The sequence below is a fragment of the Anas platyrhynchos genome, chromosome 34 (assembly GCF_047663525.1).
Source record: "Anas platyrhynchos isolate ZD024472 breed Pekin duck chromosome 34, IASCAAS_PekinDuck_T2T, whole genome shotgun sequence".
Taxonomy (NCBI): Eukaryota; Metazoa; Chordata; class Aves; order Anseriformes; family Anatidae; genus Anas; species Anas platyrhynchos.
Window position 1 is genome coordinate 3,242,610 of NC_092622.1, and position 22,378 is coordinate 3,264,987.

The window sequence follows — 22,378 nt, forward strand, 5'->3', positions numbered from 1 at the left end:
CAGCCTGCGATGGCAACCGATTGCGTTGCCCTTCACGGGCACCAGGCCTTGCAGCTGCCCCTGAGCAGCTCCTCTGGGAAGGATCCGGTGCTGAAGCATCTCACAGTGCTGGGAGCTCCCTTCACATCGGCCACGCTAATGCTGAAATTCCTCCTGTCCTCCTCCCTGCCAGGCATCCAGCGAGGTGCAGGAGCACTCCATCTGCCTCTTCCAAGCCGTGGTGGAGGCTGTGCTGCGGCAAAGGACGAAGAAAATGAAGAGGACAGTTCACAGGAGCCTTCTCCCACTCTACTTTCACGTGAGAGACCAGAGTGAGAGCATAGCAAAGGTACAGATCTCAGAGCTGAGCAGTTATGTGGGCAAGGGTGTGCTGATGCCACAGGGTTGCTCTGGGGGATCACAGAATTTCTAGGTTGGAAGAGACCTCAAGTTCATCGAGTCCAGCCTCTGATCTCTTGCTGTGATCTCTGGGATCTCTCTCATTGTGAGCTGCCTCCGATGGTGGCTGTCCCGTGGCCTTGCCTTGGCCACTGAACCCAGTGCACGCTGCCCCCCACCACAGCCTCCCATAACGCGCTGGGAAAGGCTCGCAGCCCTGCCAAGAGGAGGGGACAGAGGGTCTCCTTCCCAAGGCTGTGCTGCTACCTCCCAACCTCTGCTGCTCCGCAGGCCTCTGGGGAAGCTCTCACCGTGGCTGCAGAGTTTCTGCGATGCAAGGAGCTGAAGCGCTTGGCCCAGACAGAACAGACGTGGAGGATCGGGGAGTGCTTGGTAAGGACCCAACTTGGTTTGCCCCAGCTGGGCAAACGCGCCCGGCCAGAGCCCGCTGCCTGCAGCCGCATCCTCGCTCCCTTCCTGCCAGCACAGAGCCCCAGGGGGCTCTTCTGCAGGCCCCTCTGCCCTCCCTGCCCCCAGGATGCTGGAGGAGACCCTGGAGAGGGTGTGCAAGCCCCGTGACCCTGCGTTCTCTCTCTCTCCAGCTGCAGCAGGACAGAGGCAGAGTAGAAGAATACCTGCAGCAGAGCCAGCCCTACCTGAAGGCCACTCAGACCCTTTTGCGACTTGAGGCCGTCAGATTCATTGGTGAGCCCAGCCCCTGGGTCCCTCTTGGGGCAGCCTTTGGCAGCCCCAGGCACTGCCCTGGCAGTGAGGCACAGCCCTGTTGCCCCCAGAGCCCCCCGACTGGGCCCTTGCTCCAGGGTGCAGGAGGGGGCACAGCCTGGCTGGCCAGGCCAGGGGCTGTGCTGCTGGGAGCGTGCTGGGGAGCGGGGCTCTGATGGGGTCTCTGTGTCTAGGTCTTGCTGCGCGCTACTGCAAGGACCAGAGCAAGGAGAAGCTGAATGAAATCCTCAGAGGTGAGTGAGGGCAGTGGGGGGTGTGCTAGGGCTGGGGGGACAGCGGCAGAGGCCCCCGTGCCTTGCCCTGCTCCAGGGAAATGCTTCGGGGCGGAGGAGCAATGCAGCCATAGGAACGAGGGAGAGGAGACGGGGTAGCCTGTGGTGTCAGGGAATGGCCTCCCAGCCTGGAGCTGGGCAGTGCCGCTGAAAGGGTTGAGTGTCCCTGAGGAAGAGTCAGGGGAAAGGGCAGTAAGGCTGACAGAAGGTGGGAGCCTGTTGTAGAGCACGCAACCAGGACGAAGAGGGAGATGAGACAGCCTACAAGCAGCTAGGAGCAGGGTCACGATTGCTAGCCCTTGCTCTCATGGGGAAGCACAATAGCGAGAGGAAAGAGTCCAGGAGATTCCTGGAGTGTGTGAATCCTCCCAAGGGATGGAGGCAGGTGGTGAGGGAACCAGCTTGTGAAGGTGCCCCACTTGACCTGTGGTGCGCAGGTGGGGAAGGACTGGTGGCTGCATTTGGGACATTGCTGAGCAGCAGCTTTCAACGGATTCCTTTGTCCCTCCTGCTCCTCCTGGCCTGGGGAAGAGTCGAGTGGGGCTGGCATGCTCTGCAGGGGATGCCTGGGGATCTCTGCAAGGAGTGGGTTTTCATCTCTGCTCTTTCTTTTGCAGTCCTCCAGCCTTCATATAAAGACCCGGAACCCATGGTCCGTTCCCTGGCAGTTCAAACCACCCTGATCCTGACGTCAAGGCATAAGGCAATGTCAGGACGGAGATTTCCACTGCTGTGTTGCCGCTAGCCCCGCAGCAGTCCTCAAAAGAGCAATATATATTTTAATAGAACTAGGTTGTTGTCTCGTTATTCCAGCAGCTCCTTCACAGTGACTCGGTGCCATGACGCTGAGCTAACTTGGAGGCCACCAAGGACCCTGAGAAGTTCCCTCTGTTCCCCTGAGAAGGCAACTTCCTTGTGAGGGGAACAGAGGGCCCTATTTGTTAGCCTGACCCTACCCGTAGGGAAGTCTGCTGCCTCCCTGGGGCTAGGGTCATGGACGTTGCCAGAAAGCTTCCCAACCTGGTTTTCCCCTCTGATTACTATCGTCTTTTGATAGTCCAGGCCGGCAGTGATAATACTGAAGATAGAAGCCTGAAGACTATCAAGCGGGACTTTAGGGGACTGGGACGGGTAGTGGATGGAGTGGGAGTTCAGGTGGTGTTTTTGTCCACCCCTACAGTGGCAGGGAGGGGTACAGAGAGGAGTCACGACTCACTGGGATCCAGCAACTGCAACTCCTTCTTGCTGTCCTCTGTCAAACCTCTGTTCTCTACCACTAAGCTGTCCTCTGCTGGTCTCCTGTCCTCTGCCAGGCTGCTGTCCTCTACCGGGCTGCTGCCCTTTGACAGCAAGCTGTCCTCTGCTGGGCTTCTGTCCTCTGCCGGCAAAATGTCCTCTACCGGGGTGCTGTCCTCTGCCAGCAAGCTGTCCTCTGCTGGCCGGTTGCTGCCCTCAGAAGACCAGGTCTCCTGCCAGGCCAGCCTGGGCTGCCTGGGGGGCATGCCTGAGAACTCTCCCACTCCAGAGGCTGCTTCTGAAGGGGATGAGGAGGGAGGCATGCCCCCCAGGCAGCCCAGGCTGGCCTGGCAGGAGACCTGGTCTTCTGAGGGCAGCAACCGGCCAGCAGAGGACAGCTTGCTGGCAGTGGAAAGAACCCCAGTCGAGGCCTTTTTGCCGGAAGAGGACAGCAGCCCGGCAGAGGCCATTGCTCAGGCAGCGGGCAGCAGCCAGGTAGAGGAGAGCCAGGACGACGTACAGTGGCTGGATCCCAGTGAGTCAGGGTCTTCGGGATGGGGTGGGGAGGGTTGGGGACACAGAGACCCCTGCCTGACTCCAGGACTCCTTCCCTGGGTAAAGCGGCGCTTGGGCTGACGGGGCCGAGCTTCCTCCGCAGCACCACAGAATGCCGGGACGCTTTGGGCTGGGGGGGACCTCGGCGATCATGATGCTTCCCCCCAGCCCAGGCTGCCCAAAGCCCACCCAGCCTGGCCGTGGGCAGTGCCAGGGAGGGGGCACCGCAGCCTGCGCCAAGGCCTCACTGCCCTGGGCGTGAAGGAGAGAAATCCCTGCCTGTCCGAAAGAAACCTGCCCTCTTTGAGGTTAAAGGTGTCACCCTTTAACCCTTTGGGATGGGTTTGGGGTGGTGATGGGATTTGGGATGGGGATGGGGATGGGATTGGGATCGGGGTGTGGATGGGGACAGGGATGGGCTGGGGATAGGGTCAGGATGGTGCCAAGGTGCAGGGGGGGTGACGCCTCTGTCCCCCCCCCCAAGCCGAGCACCGAGCCCTCTGCCCCCACGGGACCGGCCAGACCACGGGGCCCCAGGGCTCAGCAGCAGGTCAGTGCGGCCGCGGGGGGGGCACAGCGATGGGGCCCCCCCCATTTGGGGGGCTCCCTCCGTTTAGGGACTCCCCCCCCTACTCAGGGGCTCCCCCCTGTATTTAGCGGTTCCCCAATGTTGGGGATGCCCCCCCATTTTGGGGATGCCACCCCTGTTTTGGGGCTCCCCCATTTATGGGATGCCCCCCGTTTTGGGGACTCACCCCCCCTAATTTGGGAATGGCCCCCATTTGGGGGACTCACCCCTCCCATTTTGGGGATGTCCCCATTTTTCAGGGTGCCCCCTCAATTTGGGGATGCCCCCCCTATTTTGTGGGGTTACGCTCCTCCCCTTTTGGGTGCATCCCGCCTATTTTGGGGCAATACCCCCCCTATTTTGGGGTTCCCCTCCTATATAGGGGCTCCCCCGTTTCGGGGGTGCCCCCCCCAATTCCGAGGACCCTCCCCCTGACGTCGCCCCCCCCCTTACCCCCTTACCCCCCAGATGTGGACGAGTGCCGGGTGTTCGCGCCGCAGCTGTGCCGGGGGGGGGTCTGCATCAACGCCGCCCCCGGCTTCAGCTGCTACTGCCCCAGCGGCTACTACTACGAGCAGGAGCACCTGCAGTGCGTGGGTGAGCACCCAGCACCCCCAGCACCCCCCCAGCACCCCCCCAGCACCCCCAGCACCCTGACCTCAGCACCCTAATTGTGCCCTGGGTGCACCCTGCCTGCACCCTGAGCACCCTGAGCACCCTAATTGTGCCCTGAGTGCACCCTGAGCACCCTCTTTGCACCCTGAGCACCCGACTTGTGCCCTGACTGCACCCTGAGTGCGCCCTACCTGCACCCTGAGCACCCTGACTGCACCCTCAGCACCCTAATTGTGCCCTGAGTGCACCCTGGCTGCACCCTGAGCACCCTACTTGCACCCTGGCTGCACCCTGAGCATGCTACCTGTACCCTGCCAGCACCCCAAGCACCCTGCTCACACCCTGCCCACACCCTGAGCACCCTGCCCACACCCTGAGCACCCTGAGCACCCAACTTGTGCCCTGCCAGCACCCTACCTGCACCCTGAGCACCCTGCCTGCACCCAGCCAGCACCCTGAGCACCCTGAGCGTGCCCTACCTGCACCCTGGGTACCCTAATTGTGCTCTGAGTGCACCCTGGCTGCACCCTGAGCACCCTAATTGTGCCCTGAGTGCGCCCTACTTGCACCCTGCCTGCACCCTACTTGCACCCTGAGAGCACCCTGAGCACCCAGCCAGCACGCTGAGCTCCCTACCTGCACCCTGAGCACACAACCTGTACCCAGAAAGCACCCTAAGAGCACCCTGGCTGCACCTTGAGCACCCTCTTTGCACCCTGAGCACCCAACTTGTGCCCTGCCAGCACCCTACCTGCACCCTGAGCACCCTGCCTGCACCCAGCCAGCACCCTGAGCACCCAACTTGCATCCTGAGCACCCTGAGCACCCTGCCTGCACCCTGAGCACCCTAACTGTGCCCTGAGTGTACCCTGGCTGCACCCTGAGCACCCTACTTGCACCCTGCTCACACCCTGAGCACCCTGCCCACACCCTGAGCACCCAGCCAGCACCCTGAGCACCCTGACTGCACCCTGCCCACACCCTTCCAGCACCCAGCCTGCACCCTGAGCACCCTACCTGCACCCAGACAGCACCCTGAGAGCACCCTGAGCACCCTGCCCACACCCTGAGCACCCTGAGCACCCTACTTGCACCCTGCCAGCACCCTGAGCACCCTGCCTGCACCCAGCTCACACCCTGAGAGCACCCTGCCCACACCGTTCCAGCACCCAGCCAGCACCCTGAGCACCCTGAGCGTGCCCTACCTGCACCCTGAGCACCCTAACTGTGCCCTGAGTGTACCCTGGCTGCACCCTGAGCACCCAGCCAGCACCCTGAGCACCCAACTTGTGCCCTGAGTGCACCCTCCCTGCACCCTCAGCACCCCAAGAGCCCCCTGTGCACACCGAGCCCCCTTCCAGCGCCCCCCCCCGTGCCCCCCACCCCCTTGCCGACCACCACCGCCCCCCCCCCCCCCCCAGATATTGACGAGTGCCAGGACGAGGACGCGGAGCCGTGCATCGGGGGCCGCTGCGTCAACACGGTGGGCTCCTACTTCTGCTCCTGCGCCCCCCCCCGGTGCTGGACGGCTCCCAGCGCCGCTGCGTCACCAACGACACCCGCGCCATGGGTGAGGCCACCCCCTGTCACCCCCCCCCCGTGTCACCGTCACCCCCCCCGTGTCGCCCTGTCCCCACGTGTCCCCATATCCCTGCCCTATGTCCCCGTGGCCCCCCATCCCCGTGTCCCGGCAATGTCCCCTGATGCCCCCCCCCCCCCGTGTCCCCATGTCCCACATCCTGATGTCCCACGTCACCGTGTCCCCACGTCCTGTGTCCCCATACCCCCATGGCGCTGTATCCCCCATGTCCCCAAATCCCCGTGTCCCCGTGTCCCCATGTCCCACGTCGCCTCCCCTTGTCCCACATCCCCCTGTCCCACGTCACCATATCCCCGTGTCCCCAGGTCCCCATGTCCCCGTGTCCCCGTGTCCCCATATCCCCACGTCCCCGTGTCCCCATGTCCCCATGTCACTGTGTCCACATGTCCCTGTGTCCCATATCCCCACGTCCCCGTGTCCCTCTGTCCCCATGTCCCCCGTTGCCTCCCCACGTCTCACGCTGCCTCTCCGTGTCCCCACACCCCCCGTCACCATATCCCCACGTCCCATGTCCCCATGTCCCTGTGTCCCTGTGTCCCCGTGTCCCCATACCCCACGTCCCCATGTCCCACGTCCCTTTATCCCAGTGTCCCCTGTTGTCTCCCCACATCCCACGTCACCTCCCCATGTCCCCATGTCCCCGCATCTCACATCCCCATGTCCCCATGTCCCACGTCCCCATGTCCCCGTGTCTCCATGTCCCCATGTCCCTGTGTCCCCATGTCCCCCGTTGCCTCCCCACGTCCCACGCCACCTCCCCATGTCTCCACGTCCCCCTGTCCCCACATTACCATGTCCCCATGTCCCTGTGTCCCATATCCCCATGTCCCATGCCCCACGTCCCCGTGTCCCCATATCCCCATGTCCCCACATCCCCCTGTCCCCATGTCCCCATGTCCCCATGTCCCCTCGTTACCATATCCCCATGTCCCCACGTCCCCTATCCCCACATTACCATGTCCCCATGTCCCTGTGTCCCATATCCCCATGCCCCACGCCCCACATCCCCATGTCCCCATATCCCCCGCCGCCTCCCCGCCTCCCCACGCCCCCCGTCACCGTGTCCCCGTGTCCCCCCGTCCCCAGAGGAGGACCCAGCTGTGTGCTGGCAGGAGGTTGGCCCCGACCTGGTGTGCGGGCGCCCGCGGCTGGACCGGCAGGCGACCTACACCGAGTGCTGCTGCCTCTACGGCGAGGCCTGGGGCATGGACTGCGCCCTGTGCCCCGCGCGACACTCAGGTGCCACCGCCGTGTCCCCGATGGCCCCGTGTCCCCAATGTCCCCATATCCCCCATGGCCCCCTGGCCCCATGTCCCTATGGCCCCATAGCCACGTGGCCCGGTAGCTTCGCATCCCAATGGTTCTGTGTCCCCCCCATGGCCATGGCCCCGTGTCCCCGTGACCCCATGTCCCCATGTCCCCGTGTCCCCTACGTCCCCATGTCCCCGTGTCCCCATGTCCCCATGTCCCCACGTCCCTATGACCCCACAGCCACGTGGCCCCATAGCCTCATGTTGCCATGCACCCCTGTCCCCTACGGCCCCTTGTCCCCATGTCCCCGTGTCCCCTTGTCCCCGTGTCCCCGATGTCCCCATGTCCCCCACAGCCCCCTGGCCCCATGTCCCTATGGCCCCATAGCCACGTGGCCCCATAGCTTCGCATCCCAATGGTCCTGTGTCCCCCCATGGCCATGGCCCCGTGTCCCCGTGTCCCCACGTCCCCATGTCCCCGTGTCCCCTACGTCCCCATGTCCCCATGTCCCCGTGTCCCCATGTCCCCACGTCCCTATGACCCCACAGCCACGTGGCCCCATAGCCTCATGTTGCCATGCACCCCTGTCCCCTACGGCCCCTTGTCCCCGTGTCCCCGTGTCCCCGATGTCCCCATGTCCCCCACGGCGCCCTGGCCCCATGTCCCTATGGCCCCATAGCCACGTGGCCCCATAGCTTCGCATCCCAATGGTCCTGCGTCCCCCCATGGCCATGGCCCCATGTCCCCGTGTCCCCATGTCCCCGTGTCCCCACATCCCTATGACCCCACAGCCACGTGGCCCCATAGCCTCATGTTGCCATGCACCCCTGTCCCCTACGGCCCCTTGTCCCCTTGTCCCCATGTCCCCATGTCCCTAAGGCCCTATAGCCTCACATCCCCGTGTCCCCATGTCCCCCCATGTCCCTGTCCCCCCCCCCATGCCCACGTCCCCATGCCCCCTCCCATGCCCACGACCCCCCCATCCCCTATACCCATGTCCCCATGTCCCCATGTCCCCAAGACCCCACACAGGGGGACCCCCACCCTGCCCCCCTCCTACCCCAGCAATAGGGACCCCCCCCAGACCCCCATAATGGGGACCCCATGGGCACCCCCCAGAGTGGGTCCCCCTTAGACACCCCCCCCCCATGATTGGGACCCCTTGGACCCCCCCCATAACAGGGACCCCTTTGCCCCCCCCAATAACGGGAACCCCTCCCACCACCCCACAACGCCCCCCCCCCAATGGAGACCCCTTGGGCACCCCCCATATAACAGTGCCCCCCCCACCTCTTTACACCGCCCCCCCCCCTTAGCATCCCCAATTTTTAGGACCCCACCCCACAACCTGCCCCCCCCCATCTTTTTTTCTCCCCCCCCCCCCCCCCAGATGACTTCGAGTTCCTCTGCAACGTCCTGCGCCCCCCCGGCCCGGGGCTGGGCCCCCCCTACGAATACGGCCCCGAATACCCCCCCTACTATGGGCTGCCCTACGGCCCCCTCCCCTTTGGGGGTCCGGGCCCCCGCCTGCCCCCCCCGGGGCTGCACGCTGACTACGACCCCTACAGGCTGGGGGGGGGCTACGACCCCCGCGGGGACGCCCTTTACGCCGCCCCCCCCCGCTACGAGGACTTGGAGGATTTTGAGGGGTCCCGCCGGGGCCCCCCCCGCTCCTCCCGGCCCCGCAGCCCCCCCAGCGCCCCCCAGGACCCCCCCCCCGTGGCTCTTCCAGCCCCACGGCGTGGCCGAGCGGCCGGGGCGAGCCAGCGAGGACGGTGAGTTTGGGGGAGGGGGAGGGGGATTGAGGGGTTTTGGGGGGGGATTTTGTTTTTTTTTATGGGGAGGGGGCTGACGGGGACCCCCCCCCGCAGACCCCCGGGACGAGGCGCTGCCGCCGGAGCTGTGCGGGGTGCTGAGCGGCTGCGAGCACGGGCGCTGCGTGCGGGTGCCCCAGGGTTTCACCTGCGCCTGCGACCCCGGCTACCGGCTGGACGCGGCACGCGTGGCCTGCGTGGGTGAGACACGGCCTAATCCCGGCCTAATCCCGGCCTAATCCGGCCTAATCCGGCTTAATCCCGGCCTAATCCGGCCTAGTCCCGGCATAATTCGGCCTAATCCCGGCCTAATCCGGCCTAGTCCTGGCATAATCCCGACCTAATCCGGCCTAATCCGGCCTAGTCCCGGAATAATCCCGGCATAATCCGGCCTAATCCGTCCTAATTCGGCCTAGTCCCGGCATAATCCCGGCCTAATCCGGCCTAATCCCGACCTGATCCCAGAATAATCCCGGCCTGATCCCGTCCTAATTCCTTCATAATCCCGGCCTAATCCCGGCCTAATCTGGCATAATCCAGGCCTAATCCCGGCCTGATCCCGGCCTGATCCCGGCACAATCCCGGCCTGATCCCGGCATAATCCCAGCCTGTTCCCATCCCAATCCCATCCCATCCCAAACCCCAGTCCCAGCCCAAATCCCACCCCATCCCATCCCCAATCCCACTTTAATCCAACCCCCAATCCCACCCTAATCCAACCCCAAATCCTACCCCAATCCTACCCCAATCCTACCCCAAATCCCGATCCCATGCCCACTCCATACCCCCAATCCCAATCCCACCCCAATCCCATCCCCACCCCCCCCAATCCCATCTACAACCCCTTCCCACCCCAGTCCGACCCCAAATCCAATCGCAATCCCACCCCAAATCCCAACTAAATACCAATCCCGCCCCAAATCCCAACCAATCTCAGTCCCACCCCAAATCCCTTCCCATCCCAACACAAACCCATCCTAATCCCACCCCAATGCCATCCCAAATCTCACCCCAATCCCATCCGCAACCCCTCCCCACCCCAGTCTAACCCCAAATCCAATCCCAACCCCAATCCCACCCCAAATCCTACCCAATCCCAATCCAACCCCAATCCCACCCCAATCCCCCCCTAAATCCCCCCCAATCCCAATCCCACCCCAATCCCTCCCCAATCCCCCACAATCCCAATCCCACCCCAAATCCCACCCCAATCCCATCCCCATCCCCCTCAATCCCACCCCAAAACCCACACAATCCCAATTCCACCCCACCCCAATCCCACCCCAATCCCATCCCAATCCCATCCCAATCCCCCTCAATCCCACCCCAATCCCCCCCAATCCCAATCCCACCCCAATCCCCCCCAACCCCCCCCCAATCCCACCCCAAATTCCACCCCATTCCCCCCCAATCCCCCCCAATCCCCCCAAAACCCCCCAATCCCACCCCAATCCCACCCCAAATCCCCCCCAACCCCCCTTAATCCCCCTCCCCGACCCCCCCTGACCCCCCCCTTTTCCCCGCAGACCTCGACGAGTGCTCGGAGGCCGCCCTGTGCCGGGGGGGGCGCTGCCTCAACACCCCCGGCTCCTTCCGCTGCCTCTGCCCCCCCGGCTCTGTCCTGGCGCAGGGACCCCCCCGCTGCGTCTCCGCGCGCCCCCCGGCCTGAGCCCCCCCCTCCCCATCCCGGGGGGCCCTGTATTTATTGTCTGCATATATCGGAGCTGGGGGGGGGGGGCGGATGGAGAGACACTGGGGGGCACCGTCCGGCATCCCCCCCCGCCCGCTGTGGGGTGAGGTGGGGGGGGGGCTCCTGGGGGTGCCCATGGGGGTGCCCGGCCCCCCGCTCCCTCCCCCCCCGTCCATGTGAGCCCCCCCTCACTTCCCCCCCAATTTTTACAGAATAAAGGTTTTCTATAAAATGAGCTGGGGGGGGGGGAGTTCTTTCATCCTAATAGGGTCGGGTGGGGGGGGGGCTGTGGTGTCACAGGGACTGGGACCCCAAATGGGACCCCCCCCTCATGAGTCTGGACCCCCCTACTTGGGACTGGGACCCCTCTATGGGTTTTGGACCCCACCCCAGTGGGACTGGGACCCCCCCCATGTATCTGCTCCCCCCCTCAATGTGTCTGCCCCCCCCCCCCCCCCAATGGGACTGGGAGCCCCCCATGTGTCTGGGACCCCTCCATGGGTTTGGGGACCCCCCCCAATGGGATCAGGATCCCCACCCCAATGGTGCTGTGACCCCCCCCCCCCCCATGGGTCTGTGACCACCCAATGGGACCGGGAACCCCCCTATTGGATCTGGGACCCCCCCCCCATGTGTCTGGGACCCCCCCCCCCATGTGTCTGGGACCCCCAACCCCCCCCAGTGACCACAGCGAGCCCGTCGCGCTTCGAGCCCCCCGTTTATTGCCCCCCCTCGTCCAGCAGCCCCCCGTCCTCCTCGGGGGGGTCCGGGGGGGGGGCGCAGCACGGCGCTGACCCCGTGCAGCTCCAGCAGCTGCTGGAAGGCCGCCAGCAGCAGCAGCGCCGCCGTCACCCCCAGCAGCAGGTAGGCTGGGGGGGGGGGGACACAGCGGTCAGAGACCCCCACCCCCCCGTGGAGACCCCCACCCCATGGAGAGATCCCCATGGAGACCCCATCCCCATGGAGACCCCATCCATGGAGACCCCATCCATGGAGACCCCCCCCCAATGAAGACCCAATCCGTCATGGTGACCCCATCCATGAAGACCCCGCCACCATGAAGACCCCACCCCAATGGAGACCCCACCCCAATGGAGACCCAACCACCATGAAGACCCCAACCATGAAGACCCCAACCACCATAAAGACACCACCATAAAGACCTCACCCCAATGGAGACCCCAACCACGGAGACCCCAACAATGGAGAACCCAACCACCATAGAGACCCCAACCATGAAGACCCCAACCACGAAGACCCCAACCATGAAGACCCCGCCACCATGAAGACCCCGCCCCAGTGGAGACCCAACCACCATGGAGACCCCAACCATGGAGACCCAACCACCATAAAGACACCACCCCAATGGAGACCCCGACCACGAAGACCCCAACCATGGAGACCCCAACCATGAAGACCCCACCCCAATGGAGACCCCGCCCCAGTGGAGACCCAACCACCATGGAGACCCCAACCATGGAGACCCAACCACCATAAAGACACCACCCCAATGGAGACCCCAACCACGAAGACCCCAACCATGAAGATCCCAACCATGAAGACCCCAACCATCTAAACCCCAACCATGGAGACCCCAACCATGAAGACCCCAACCATAAAGACCCCAACCATGAAGACCCCAACCACCATGGAGAACCCAACCATGAAGACCCCCAACCACGAAGATCCAACCACCATGAAGACCCCAACCATGAGGACCCCAACCATCTAAACCCCAACCATGAGGACTCCAACCATGAAGACCCCAACCATGAAGACCCCAACCACGAAGACCCCACTACCATAAAGACCCCACCCCAATGAAGACCCCCCCCCCACCAAGAAGACCCCAACCACGTAGCCCCAACCCCCACATAACCCCAACCCCAGATCCCCAAACCCCAACGCCCCTCACCCCAACGCCCCCCCCCAATCCCCCGCCCCCGCTCACCGGCCAAGGCCACCTGGTAGAGGTGGCGCGGGGGCTGCCCCTCCGGTGCCCCCGCCGCGTCCCCCAGCCCCACGGTGGTGACGGCCATGCCACAGAAGAAGACGGCATCCAAGAAGCTCCCGGAGCCCCCCAGGGCCCACAGGGCGGCGGCAGGCAGCAGCACGAAGCCCCCCGCCACCGCCCCCGCCAGCAGCCCCAAATGGAGCCCGGCGGCCCCCCGGGGGCTCCAACCCCACCGCGTCCTCAGGTAGCGCCGGGGCCACCAGGTGACCGGCACCAAAAGCCACCGGGCCACCACCGCCAACGTCAACACCGTGAAGGGGACGCCCAGCGCCGCGTAGGCCAAGCAGAAGGCTTTGCCCCCCGGGGACAGGGGGGCTACGGGGCCGTAGCCTGGGGGGGGGGAGAAAGTAAATTTAGGGGGGGACCTCCCCGCTAAGTGAAAGGGGATGGGGGACCCCTGGGGGTGGTGGGGGGAGGTTGGGGGCTTGGTGGTGATGGGGGTCCTGGGGGAACTGGGGGGCTCTGTGGGCTGGGGGGGTCCTGGTGGGGCTGGGGGGGGGCCTGGGGGTCCCAGTGCTAAAGGGGGTCCCAAAACCCATGGGGGTCCTGAGGTTCTCAGGGGGCTCGGTGCCTATGGGGGGCCATGGAGGGTCCTGGTGCCCACGGGGGTCCTGGTGTTCATGGGGGTCCCGGTGTTCTTGGGGGGGTCCCGGGGGGGCCAGGTGCTCAGAGGCGTCCTGGGGGAATTGGTGCTCATGGGGGTCCTGGGGTTCATGGGGGTCCCGGGGGTCTCAATGCCCTTGGGGGGGTCCCGGTGCCCATGGGGTTCTTTAGGAGGGTCCCAATTCGGAGGGGGGGTCCCGATTTGGGGGCGGGGGGGCTCCTTACCCACAGTGGTGAGCAGGGTGGTGGAGAAGAAGAAGGCGGAGGCCAGGTCCCACCGCGGGGTTCCGGAGGCATTGAGGGTCCCGGGAGGGGGCCCGAGGGTCCGCGCCCCCCCCTCCAGCACCCAGAGCCCCAGGGTGCCCAGCAGCAGCAGCCCCCCCTGGGCCACCAGCAGCAGCCCCAGCGCCACCCCGCGCCCCATGGCAGCGCCCCACGGCCGGCCCCATAGCGGGCCCCATAGTGGAGATCCCACCCCCCGGACATGGCTGGGGGGGGGCCCCGATTCTGTGTGTGTGCCCCCCCCCCCGCCCCCCCCCGTCAACGCCATGGGGATGTCACGGGGCCGGTCACACGCTGCCACCATGGGACCCGCGGTTTCCTCCCGATAGCCCCGGGGCGGTGGTGGTGACATAGGGGGGGACATGAGGGGGGGAGGAGGAGGAGGATGGGGGCGCCTTGGGGGGGCTCTGGGGGCCGGGGTTGGGGGGGCATGGGGACAAGATGGTCGCCATGGCCAAGCCTACGGCCATGACACCTCAGGGACAGCCCTAGGGCCACCACGGCCACCGTGTGGCCTTGGGGACGTGGTGGCCATGGGGACATGGTGGATATGGGGACATGGTCATCCTGGGGACATGGTGGCCACGGAGACATGGTGGCCATGGGGATGTGGTGGCCATGGGGACATGGTGGCCTTGGGGACAAGATGGCCGCTGTGGCCAGGAAATGGCCACGACACCTCAGGGACAGCCCTAGGGCCACCACGGCCACCGTGTGGCCTTGGGGATGTGGTGGCCACGGAGATGTGGTGGCAACAGGGATGTGGTGGATCTGGGGACATGGTGGTCTTGGGGAAGTGGTAGCCCTGGGGACGTGGTGGCCTTGGGGACAAGATGGCCGCCGTGGCCAGGAAATGGCCACGACACCTCAGGGACAGCCCTAGGGCTACCATGGCCAACGTGTGGCCTTGGGGATAAGATGGCGCTGGGGACATGGTGGATATGGGGCCGTGGGGGCTATGGGGCCATGGGGGCTATGGGGACGTGGTGGCCCTGGGGACATGGTGGCCTTGGTGACGTCATGGCTTTGGTTGCCATCATGGCTTTGGTGACGTGGTGGCCTTGGTGACGTCATCACCTTGGTGGCACGGTGGCCTTGCTGACATCACACCCTTGCTGACGTCACGGCCCCGCGCGCCCGTCCCCATAGCAACCGCCACTTCCGGCCCCGCCCCGCCGCTCCGCCAACAGCTTCCTCCCGCGCTCCTCACGTGACCGGAAGCGGAAGCGCCATGGAGCCCCCGGGAGCGGCGGCGGGGCTCGGTGCGGACCCCCCGGCGCCCCCCCCCCTCCCCCGACCCCCCCTGACTCAGGGGGTGCTCTCAGGGTGTGAGCTGGGTGCAGGCAGGGTGCTCAGGGTGCTGGCAGGGTGCAAGTAGGGTGCTCAGGGTGCTCAGGGTGTGGGCAGGGTGCTCAGGGTGCTCTCAGGGTGCTGTCTGGGTGCAGGTAGGGTGCTCAGGGTGCAGGCTGGGTGCTGGAAGGGTGTGGGCAGGGTGCAGTCAGGGTGCTCAGGGTGCTGGCTGGGTGCTCAGGGTGTGGGCAGGGTGCTCAGGGTGTGAGCAGGGTGCAAGTAGGGTGCTCAGGGTGCAGCCAGGGTACACTCAGGGCACAGTTAGGGTGCTCAGGGTGCAGGCAGGGTGCTCAGGGTGCTCAGGATGCAAGTTGGGTGCTCAGGGTGCTGGCTGGGTGCAGGCAGGGTGCTCAGGGTGCAGGTAGGGTGCTGGCAGGGCACAAGTTGGGTGCTCAGGGTGCAAAGAGGGTGCTCAAGGTGCAGCCAGGGTGCTCTTAGGGTGCTTTCTGGGTACAGGTTGTGTGCTCAGGGTGCAGGTAGGGAGCTCAGCGTGCTGGCTGGGTGCTCAGGGTGCTCTCAGGGTGCAAGTAGGGTGCAGGCAGGGTGCAAGTAGGGCGCACTCAGGGCACAATTAGGGTGCTCAGGGTGCAGCCAGGGTGCACTCAGAGCACAATTAGGGTACCCAGGGTGCAGGTAGGGCACGCTCAGGGTGCTCAGGGTGCTGGCTGGGTGCAGGCAGGGTGCTCAGGGTGCAGGTAGGGTGCTGGCAGGGCACAAGTTGGGTGCTCAGGGTGCTCAGGGTGTGGGCAGGGTGCTCAGGGTGTGGGCAGGGTGTGAGCAGGGTGCTTGGGGTGCTGGCAGGGTACAGGTAGCATGCTCAGGGTGCAGCCAGGGTGCAAGTAGGGTGCTCAGGGTGCAGCCAGGGTGCACTCAGGGCACAATTAGGGTGCTGAGGGTGCAGTCAGGGTGCTCAGGGTGCAGGTAGGGCGCACTCAGGGTGCAGTCAGGGCACAAGTCGGGTGCTCAGGGTGCAAAGAGGGTGCTCAGGGTGCACTCAGGGCACAATTAGGGTGCTCAGGGTGCTCAGGGTGCAGGCAGGGTGCACCCAGGGCACAATTAGGGTGCTGAGGTCAGGGTGCTGGGGGTGCTGGGGGGGTGCTGGGGGGGTGCTGGGGGTGCTGGGTGCTCACCCACGCACTGCAGGTGCTCCTGCTCGTAGTAGTAGCCGCTGGGGCAGTAGCAGCTGAAGCCGGGGGCGGCGTTGATGCAGACCCCCCCCCGGCACAGCTGCGGCGCGAACACCCGGCACTCGTCCACATCTGGGGGGTAAGGGGGTAAGGGGGGGGGCGACGTCAGGGGGAGGGTCCTCGGAATTGGGGGGGGCACCCCCGAAACGGGGGAGCCCCTATATAGGAGGGGAACCCCAAAATAGGGGGGGTATTGCCCCAAAATAGGCGGGATGCACCCAAAAGGGGAGGGGCGTAACCCCACAAAATAGGGGGGGCATCCCCAAATTGAGGGGGCACCCTGAAAAATGGGGACATCCCCAAAATGGGAGGGGTGAGTCCCCCAAATGGGGGCCATTCCCAAATTAGGGGGGGTGAGTCCCCAAAACGGGGGGCATCCCATAAATGGGGGAGCCCCAAAACAGGGGTGGCATCCCCAAAATGGGGGGGCATCCCCAACATTGGGGAACCGCTAAATACAGGGGGGAGCCCCTGAGTAGGGGGGGGAGTCCCTAAACGGAGGGAGCCCCCCAAATGGGGGGGGCCCCATCGCTGTGCCCCCCCCGCGGCCGCACTGACCTGCTGCTGAGCCCTGGGGCCCCGTGGTCTGGCCGGTCCCGTGGGGGCAGAGGGCTCGGTGCTCGGCTTGGGGGGGGGGACAGAGGCGTCACCCCCCCTGCACCTTGGCACCATCCTGACCCTATCCCCAGCCCATCCCTGTCCCCATCCACACCCCGATCCCAATCCCATCCCCATCCCCATCCCAAATCCCATCACCACCCCAAACCCATCCCAAAGGGTTAAAGGGTGACACCTTTAACCTCAAAGAGGGCAGGTTTCTTTCGGACAGGCAGGGATTTCTCTCCTTCACGCCCAGGGCAGTGAGGCCTTGGCGCAGGCTGCGGTGCCCCCTCCCTGGCACTGCCCACGGCCAGGCTGGGTGGGCTTTGGGCAGCCTGGGCTGGGGGGAAGCATCATGATCGCCGAGGTCCCCCCCAGCCCAAAGCGTCCCGGCATTCTGTGGTGCTGCGGAGGAAGCTCGGCCCCGTCAGCCCAAGCGCCGCTTTACCCAGGGAAGGAGTCCTGGAGTCAGGCAGGGGTCTCTGTGTCCCCAACCTTCCCCACCCCATCCCTAAGACTCACTGGGATCCAGCAGCTGCAACTTCTTCTTGCTGTCCTCTACCGGGTGGCTGCCCGCTGCCTGAGCAATGGCCTCTGCCGGGCTGCTGTCCTCTTCCGGCAAAAAGGCCTCGACTGGGGTTCTTTCCACTGCCAGCAAGCTGTCCTCTGCTGGCCGGTTGCTGCACCTAGAAGACCAGGTCTCCTGCCAGGCCAGCCTGGGCTGCCTGGGGGGCATGCCTCCCTCCTCATCCCCTTCAGAAGCAGCCTCTGGAGTGGGAGAGTTCTCAGGCATGCCCCCCAGGCAGCCCAGGCTGGCCTGGCAGGAGACCTGGTCTTCTGAGGGCAGCAACCGGCCAGCAGAGGACAGCTTGCTGGCAGAGGACAGCACCCCGGTAGAGGACATTTTGCCGGCAGAGGACAGAAGCCCAGCAGAGGACAGCTTGCTGTCAAAGGGCAGCAGCCCGGTAGAGGACAGCAGCCTGGCAGAGGACAGGAGACCAGCAGAGGACAGCTTAGTGGTAGAGAACAGAGGTTTGACAGAGGACAGCAAGAAGGAGTTGCAGTTGCTGGATCCCAGTGAGTCGTGACTCCTCTCTGTACCCCTCCCTGCCACTGTAGGGGTGGACAAAAACACCACCTGAACTCCCACTCCATCCACTACCCGTCCCAGTCCCCTAAAGTCCCGCTTGATAGTCTTCAGGCTTCTATCTTCAGTATTATCACTGCCGGCCTGGACTATCAAAAGACGATAGTAATCAGAGGGGAAAACCAGGTTGGGAAGCTTTCTGGCAACGTCCATGACCCTAGCCCCAGGGAGGCAGCAGACTTCCCTACGGGTAGGGTCAGGCTAACAAATAGGGCCCTCTGTTCCCCTCACAAGGAAGTTGCCTTCTCAGGGGAACAGAGGGAACTTCTCAGGGTCCTTGGTGGCCTCCAAGTTAGCTCAGCGTCATGGCACCGAGTCACTGTGAAGGAGCTGCTGGAATAACGAGACAACAACCTAGTTCTATTAAAATATATATTGCTCTTTTGAGGACTGCTGCGGGGCTAGCGGCAACACAGCAGTGGAAATCTCCGTCCTGACATTGCCTTATGCCTTGACGTCAGGATCAGGGTGGTTTGAACTGCCAGGGAACGGACCATGGGTTCCGGGTCTTTATATGAAGGCTGGAGGACTGCAAAAGAAAGAAGAGCAGAGATGAAAACCCACTCCTTGCAGAGATCCCCAGGCATCCCCTGCAGAGCATGCCAGCCCCACTCGACTCTTCCCCAGGCCAGGAGGAGCAGGAGGGACAAAGGAATCCGTTGAAAGCTGCTGCTCAGCAATGTCCCAAATGCAGCCACCAGTCCTTCCCCACCTGCGCACCACAGGTCAAGTGGGGCACCTTCACAAGCTGGTTCCCTCACCACCTGCCTCCATCCCTTGGGAGGATTCACACACTCCAGGAATCTCCTGGACTCTTTCCTCTCGCTATTGTGCTTCCCCATGAGAGCAAGGGCTAGCAATCGTGACCCTGCTCCTAGCTGCTTGTAGGCTGTCTCATCTCCCTCTTCGTCCTGGTTGCGTGCTCTACAACAGGCTCCCACCTTCTGTCAGCCTTACTGCCCTTTCCCCTGACTCTTCCTCAGGGACACTCAACCCTTTCAGCGGCACTGCCCAGCTCCAGGCTGGGAGGCCATTCCCTGACACCACAGGCTACCCCGTCTCCTCTCCCTCGTTCCTATGGCTGCATTGCTCCTCCGCCCCGAAGCATTTCCCTGGAGCAGGGCAAGGCACGGGGGCCTCTGCCGCTGTCCCCCCAGCCCTAGCACACCCCCCACTGCCCTCACTCACCTCTGAGGATTTCATTCAGCTTCTCCTTGCTCTGGTCCTTGCAGTAGCGCGCAGCAAGACCTAGACACAGAGACCCCATCAGAGCCCCGCTCCCCAGCACGCTCCCAGCAGCACAGCCCCTGGCCTGGCCAGCCAGGCTGTGCCCCCTCCTGCACCCTGGAGCAAGGGCCCAGTCGGGGGGCTCTGGGGGCAACAGGGCTGTGCCTCACTGCCAGGGCAGTGCCTGGGGCTGCCAAAGGCTGCCCCAAGAGGGACCCAGGGGCTGGGCTCACCAATGAATCTGACGGCCTCAAGTCGCAAAAGGGTCTGAGTGGCCTTCAGGTAGGGCTGGCTCTGCTGCAGGTATTCTTCTACTCTGCCTCTGTCCTGCTGCAGCTGGAGAGAGAGAGAACGCAGGGTCACGGGGCTTGCACACCCTCTCCAGGGTCTCCTCCAGCATCCTGGGGGCAGGGAGGGCAGAGGGGCCTGCAGAAGAGCCCCCTGGGGCTCTGTGCTGGCAGGAAGGGAGCGAGGATGCGGCTGCAGGCAGCGGGCTCTGGCCGGGCGCGTTTGCCCAGCTGGGGCAAACCAAGTTGGGTCCTTACCAAGCACTCCCCGATCCTCCACGTCTGTTCTGTCTGGGCCAAGCGCTTCAGCTCCTTGCATCGCAGAAACTCTGCAGCCACGGTGAGAGCTTCCCCAGAGGCCTGCGGAGCAGCAGAGGTTGGGAGGTAGCAGCACAGCCTTGGGAAGGAGACCCTCTGTCCCCTCCTCTTGGCAGGGCTGCGAGCCTTTCCCAGCGCGTTATGGGAGGCTGTGGTGGGGGGCAGCGTGCACTGGGTTCAGTGGCCAAGGCAAGGCCACGGGACAGCCACCATCGGAGGCAGCTCACAATGAGAGAGATCCCAGAGATCACAGCAAGAGATCAGAGGCTGGACTCGATGAACTTGAGGTCTCTTCCAACCTAGAAATTCTGTGATCCCCCAGAGCAACCCTGTGGCATCAGCACACCCTTGCCCACATAACTGCTCAGCTCTGAGATCTGTACCTTTGCTACGCTCTCACTCTGGTCTCTCACGTGAAAGTAGAGTGGGAGAAGGCTCCTGTGAACTGTCCTCTTCATTTTCTTCGTCCTTTGCCGCAGCACAGCCTCCACCACGGCTTGGAAGAGGCAGATGGAGTGCTCCTGCACCTCGCTGGACGCCTGGCAGGGAGGAGGACAGGAGGAATTTCAGCATTAGCGTGGCTGATGTGAAGGGAGCTCCCAGCACTGTGAGATGCTTCAGCGCTGGATCCTTCCCAGAGGAGCTGCTCAGGGGCAGCTGCAAGGCCTGGTGCCCGTGAAGGGCAACGCAATCGGTTGCCATCGCAGGCTGCCCGCCAGCCACCCCACTTTCGCCACCAGCCGCACCAGCCATGCCCAAGCAGAGCTCCCCAGCGCCTGGGCTGACGAGGAGACTGGGAAGGCCCTGCCTGAGTGCTGCCCACAGGGCCGGGCTGAAGGGCAGCCCTCGTTACAGGGGGCCCAGCTGAGGGCTCGGGCTCCCGCAGCACACTTACGTGGTCAAAGAGTGGCAGGAGCTTCTCAGCCAGCTGCAGAGCCAGGCCACTGGCCTCCCTCCTCTCCACATGAGCCATCACGTTTCTCAGCACAAGCAGGGCCTTCAGCACCATGTCTGTGTTGGTGTCCTGCAGGGCCTCCACAATGTCTGGCAGCAAGACCTGAATTTTCCTTGCCTGTAGGAAAGACACCATTTCCCTTCCGTGAGGCAGTGAGAGACCACCCTGGGCAAAGGGCTCTGGTTCCTGAGCACCAGCCTCCTGCCTTGCTTCCTGGCAGCGGGGAGGGACGGGAGGGCAGAAGAGCAAAGCCCCAGGCTGCCAACATGGCTTTGCTTGACGATGGCCCGCTCACCTTCTTAGGGCTCTCTGACACGGTGCAGAGCCCTTTCAGAACCAAAAAGCGCATCTCTGGGCTTGGGTGCCTCAGGTAGCTCTGGAGGTGCACTGGGTTACCAAAGTCCTCCAAAAAAAAGTGATTCCGGCCCAGCATCTGCAAGAAAGAGCAGTGAGAGCCTGGCAGGGCCTGCAGGGCTCCCTGCAGCCTCTTCTTCTCCCACCTTTGGGCAGGGATGGGGCAGCGCCAGCTGGCACCAAAGAGGCACCAGGCGCGGGGAGCTACGGGGGCTTGCCGGCCCCAGGGACCATGTGTCCGTACGTCCTGCGGGAGCTGGCAGTTTGGGGGTAGATGGGCACAGGGCTGTGCCTGTGTGCCTGAAGGGGCACACGTAGCCCTGCTGGGAGCAAGGTTTCATCTGGGAACTCACAGCCAAGCGACGGATGCAGTTGTCTTCGGTGACTTCCTTGCACCACTGGCACAGCGAGATGCCTAGCAACATGATGTTTAAAACATTCTCCAAGGTCTGCGGCATGGCCAGGATCACCTCCCACATGGCCAGGTCAGTGCTGCAAGCCCAGAATCCTCTGTCAGTGAGGCTGCCTCAGCCGCAGGGCCACAAACTGGGCCAGCCCCAGAGGACCCAGGCTGTCCTGCAGCCCCTGTGACTTGGGGAGCACTGAGGGCCCAGCCTGGGCAGGCAGGAGGGGGCTGAGCTGGTGTTCCCTGGGGGCAGGGGGACTCTGGGCTGCCTTGGACAGCTGGGCTGCTGCAGCCCTGGCTGGCCCAGTAGGGCTGGAACGCATTGGTGGGAAGGAGGGCTGTGCTCCTTGGGGATGTCCTGCTCTTTGCCATTGGTGTGGCAAGCACAGAGTCTCCAGGTGCATCTCCCAACACGGAACAAGCCCTCAAGGATGTTAAGGCCAGGACCTGTCACGTGGCGGAGAGAACTGCAGCAGGTTCTTGACTTCTTCCCTGGGCATCATGTTGGTCAGCTCGAGAAGCAGGGAGTCCAGGCAGTGCCGCGCCGATGCCGTGTGGATGCTGCCCAGGTTTCTCCTGATGCACTCCATGATCGTTGGCACCTTGGGGGACAAAGTGGGAATGGTGTTGCCAGCAGACCGCAGCCATTGCCACAGCTGCCACTCAAACTTTGGCCCCTTCCATTGCTCTCTGCTGGCTTCAGGTGGCTTCTGGAGCCCAAGAGACCCCGATGTGCGAGGGAGGCAGGGAGGGAGGCAGGGACGGAGAGAGGAACCACGCCTGGAAGAGCTCAAGGGCAGGGCCATGGCCACAGGCCACTTACATCTGTCAGCCAGTAGTCAGGGTCCTCCAAGGCTGCGTCCAGCACGCTGCAGGCCCCCTGCTTGTCATGGATGCTGGAGTCTTGTAAAGCTTCAAGGGCTGT

General features: G+C 64.1%; 2 protein-coding genes across 2 annotated transcripts; one reads left to right on the top strand and one right to left on the bottom strand.

Annotated features, from left to right (window-relative positions):
• Positions 1–3,523: 3,523 nt before the first annotated feature.
• LOC119714701 (latent-transforming growth factor beta-binding protein 4-like) lies at positions 3,524–10,958 on the top strand. Its single transcript, XM_072031833.1, has 8 exons — positions 3,524–3,527; positions 3,670–3,735; positions 4,222–4,350; positions 5,790–5,938; positions 7,055–7,207; positions 8,952–8,994; positions 9,091–9,234; positions 10,560–10,958. Exons 1-8 carry the CDS (start codon positions 3,524–3,526, stop codon positions 10,700–10,702), a joined length of 831 nt encoding a protein of 276 aa, XP_071887934.1. The 3' UTR covers positions 10,703–10,958.
• Positions 10,736–14,171, bottom strand: LOC119714711 (potassium channel subfamily K member 6-like). The gene is made up of 4 exons (XM_072031834.1): positions 13,566–14,171; positions 12,675–13,067; positions 11,397–11,592; positions 10,736–10,757 (listed from the first exon to the last, which is right to left on the bottom strand). The coding sequence occupies exons 1-4, from the start codon at positions 13,984–13,986 to the stop codon at positions 10,736–10,738; spliced, it is 1,032 nt and encodes a 343-aa protein (XP_071887935.1). The 5' UTR covers positions 13,987–14,171.
• Positions 14,172–22,378: the final 8,207 nt, after the last annotated feature.

Excerpts from the sequence above, each read along its gene's own strand:
- LOC119714711 (XM_072031834.1), bottom strand. The coding sequence starts at position 13,986 with ATGTCCCCCCCTATGTCACCACCACCGCCCCGGGGCTATCGGGAGGAA. Across the intron at positions 13,068-13,565 it reads CACCCTGCTCACCACTGTGG|GCTACGGCCCCGTAGCCCCC; the intron begins GTAAGGAGCCCC and ends CCCCCCCCCCAG. Across the intron at positions 10,758-11,396 it reads CGCTGTGGTCACTGGGGGGG|CTCCGATATATGCAGACAAT; the intron begins GTTGGGGGTCCC and ends CCCCCCCCCCAG.
- LOC119714701 (XM_072031833.1), top strand. Across the intron at positions 3,736-4,221 it reads GCCCCAGGGCTCAGCAGCAG|ATGTGGACGAGTGCCGGGTG; the intron begins GTCAGTGCGGCC and ends CTTACCCCCCAG. Across the intron at positions 9,235-10,559 it reads GGCACGCGTGGCCTGCGTGG|ACCTCGACGAGTGCTCGGAG; the intron begins GTGAGACACGGC and ends TTTTCCCCGCAG.